General features: G+C 51.6%; 1 protein-coding gene across 1 annotated transcript; it reads left to right on the top strand.

Annotated features, from left to right (window-relative positions):
• Nucleotides 1–11: 11 nt before the first annotated feature.
• Nucleotides 12–2589, top strand: LOC117244148 (serine/threonine-protein kinase pim-2-like). The gene is made up of 3 exons (XM_033513241.1): nt 12–345; nt 541–717; nt 2215–2589. Exons 1-3 carry the CDS (start codon nt 153–155, stop codon nt 2235–2237), a joined length of 393 nt encoding a protein of 130 aa, XP_033369132.1. The 5' UTR covers nt 12–152; the 3' UTR covers nt 2238–2589.
• The last annotated feature ends 516 nt before the right edge of the window (nt 2590–3105 follow it).

Raw genomic sequence — 3105 nt, 5'->3', positions numbered from 1 at the left:
GCCCCGCTGCCGCCCGGCTCCCGCCCCGTCGCCGGCAGCTTCCCCGAGCCGAGCCCCGCCGCTCGTCAGCTGGGCCGCCGGGCCCGAGTCGCCGGAGCCCGGAGCGGCTCGGGAAGCAGCAGTGCCCGGGGCGGTCGGGTGCTCCGGGCAGAATGCCGAGAGCGCGGTGCCGCCCGGACGGGCGGAGAAGCCTCCCCTGGAGCAGCTCTACCGGCAGGGCCCGCTGCTGGGGAGCGGCGGCTGCGGCAGCGTTTACTCCGGGCTCGCCGGCGGACCCTGTCAGACCCTATAAAAGCGTGCTACAGATAGAAATAAACGGCGCTCGCTATACTTCTGTGGAGACTCGTGAGTAGCCTGAGCGGTTTTGCAATATTCCCCTTTGCTGGCAGAGGGGGAAGAGGGAGGAAGGGGGGAATCCTTCTTCAGCCGGCTGTAGCCAAGTTACTTTTCGCTGGGGCAGGGGCTGGCTGTTGTGGAATGGGAGCTGGCTGGGAGGGAGGGAGCAGCATCAGCCTGATGAGCTGCGCCCCTGTCCCATAGGAACACCAGAATACAGCCCGCCGGAATGGATCCTCTTCGGCTGCTACCGTGGCCAGCCAGCCACCATCTGGTCCCTGGGCATCCTGCTCTATAAGCTGGTCTGCGGGCACCTTCCTTTTCACACCAATGAGGACATCATCCGGGGCCAGCTCTTCTTCCCACCCCGGGTGTCTCAAGGTGGGGATGTGCCTCATCACAAACTTTTCTATGGGAAACAAAATTCAGCCATCCAGTGTCTCGAGGTCAGGTCAGAGGTGGTGTCTGGGGCTCCAAGAGCACCCAAAATCCTAGATACTAGAACATTTATTCTGGGAGAAGTCCTGTGATGTTCACAATATTTGGAGGCTGCGCTTCTTAAATGCACTTACAAAAACTTTGCCTCCCATCCAGAGGAGCTCTCCTTCCTCAGAGCTCCACATGGAAGAGAGAGCAGGAGAATGGGAAAAATGCCAACTGCTCTGATGATGACAGTAGGAAAAAACAGTAGCTGAGTTCAGAGGGAAAAGGACATAAGGTAAGGAGACCAAGTTAAGTCCACAGGATTTACTGTGTGGTAGATTTTTAGTTTATGTGCTGTAGACAGAGCTCGGAGAGCTTTCCCTGTGGTGTGAGCCCAGGGAAGCTGCTGAGCGAAGGAAGAGCTCAGCTGGACACTGAGCTTCAGGCTGTGACCAGAGGCAAGGGTGGCCATGGGGAGAACAGCCCAGGGCCCAGGTTTGCCATGGGGTGCAGGAGGAGGCAGATGGACAACAGCTTTGGCAGGCTGAATGTCCAGTCAAAGGCTTGGGTACTTGGTTTCAGCCTTGCTGAGAAAGGGCCCTGTGTATCCCTGACGGGAACTGATGTTTTTACTGAAGTTTGAACAGGTCCTGATTTGGCTTTGTAGCTGTGCCAGAAATGATGGGATACTAAGGAAGGGTGTGCATCTGTCCCTGCTTCCTCCCCCCTTCCTGGTATGGCATGGGAGCCCTGGAGCAACTTGGGCAGGCAGAGACCTTCCAGAGAGCCCCAGATCAGAGAGCTCTGCTGAACTTCCTAAATGCCAGTGAGCCTGAGATGCTGGATGTGTGGGAGCTGTAGAGCTCTGAGCATCCTGAGAGCTCAGCAGCATCTGGGCTCAAAGGCTGCTGGGGAACTGTAGGAGGGAAGGGCAGCAGCAGAAGGAATGAGGGACTTGAGAAAAGCAGGTTTTGCCCTCCAGCAGAATGGCTTTGTGGGGACTTGACTGGAGAATCAGCAGTGTCTGTTAGGTGCTTTAGGGGCAGGGAGTTTATAGGGATCTAAACACCTTCCTATACATCCAAAAGGCCAGTGGAAGCACTGTCACCTGAGAACATGTTGATGTCAAATATGTGCATGCCAACTGGGAATGTAGCCAGACTTGTACAAAAGTGAGCACGAGGGGAGAGGTGGCAAATGTGCAACATGGTGTGTCCCTCACCACTTCTCTTTCCCATTCCCTGTCCTAGACCAAGCTACAGCAACAGCTAAACAATTCTTTTCCAGCCAAGTTCTAGCTAAGAGCATGGCTAAATGTCATGAGGCATCAAAGGGGGAGAGTTGGATGTTTAAGCTGAATATTATTAAAATAATGTATTAGAATTAATACATAAATAAAAATTATTATAATAATGTATATAGAAATATATATTAATAATATTCTATTCTTTTCAGGCTTCCTTGCTGAATCTCACTGAAGGGGATATGAAGAAGGAGTCATTGTGTCTCCCTCTGATCCCCCCAATACGCAGGGCAGTAAGTCCCGATGTTAGCAGTGCTGCAGGGTCTCTGCAAAGCTCTCTGCAGCTGGATGTCCAAGAGTCCCAGGAGATGAGGTAAGCCAAGGTGTCTGCTGCTCCAGTGTGCTGTTCACCTCACTCTTCCCATCTGGTGAGGTTATTTTGCACAGTCAGCTCTGCCATGTATTTAGGCAAACCTCTGTGTATTCAGCATTTGGCCCTATCTGTGGTGATCCAGCCCAATGTCAAACCCACCACCATATGGCCCAAGAGCAGAGGTGGTGGTGGGGAAGAGGAGACAGGACTGAAAAGCTCCTCAAGACTCGTCCTCTTCTGGACCTGGCTGTTGATTCCCTCTGTAATGTTTGTGGTGTCATTTGGGAGCTGTATTGCATGGGTCTGGATGCTGCAGATCTTTGAATACTGTGATCCTTCACTTTCACCTTCTGCAGCCACATTAACATGTTTGGGCAAATATTGGCTACTTTAGAGGTGTTTGCAAATCTGGGTTTTGCTTCTGTAAATGTCAGATGTAACTTCTCTGTGCCTGGGCCTCCACTGTGAAATGGGATCCCAGATAAATTCTGGGGTATAGATGTATAATCTGATCAATGTCTAATATTAAGGTCAAGGCTTAAGATCAGAGAAGGCGAGCTGCTAGAGAAGAGTTATAGCACTATACCTGATGGAAAGATATTGGCTTGGATATGTGTGAGAAAATGTCAAGCCTATCTGAGTGATAACAATAAAGGAGTCGCAGAAGTATCACTCACATTGAAAATCTTCTGTAGGGCTTTTAAAGTGCAATCTGAATATCCTGTCCATA

Source organism: Parus major, chromosome 3, assembly GCF_001522545.3.
Source record: "Parus major isolate Abel chromosome 3, Parus_major1.1, whole genome shotgun sequence".
In the NCBI taxonomy this organism is placed as follows: domain Eukaryota; kingdom Metazoa; phylum Chordata; class Aves; order Passeriformes; family Paridae; genus Parus; species Parus major.
Note: the sequence above shows the minus strand (reverse complement) of the source record. Positions and strands in the feature narration are given on the sequence as shown.

Coding starts and splice junctions, on each gene's coding strand:
- LOC117244148 (XM_033513241.1), top strand. CDS start 153: ATGCCGAGAGCGCGGTGCCGCCCGGACGGGCGGAGAAGCCTCCCCTGG. Junction 346..540: donor CTATACTTCTGTGGAGACTC/GTGAGTAGCCTG, acceptor CCTGTCCCATAG/GAACACCAGAATACAGCCCG. Junction 718..2,214: donor CCCACCCCGGGTGTCTCAAG/GTGGGGATGTGC, acceptor TATTCTTTTCAG/GCTTCCTTGCTGAATCTCAC.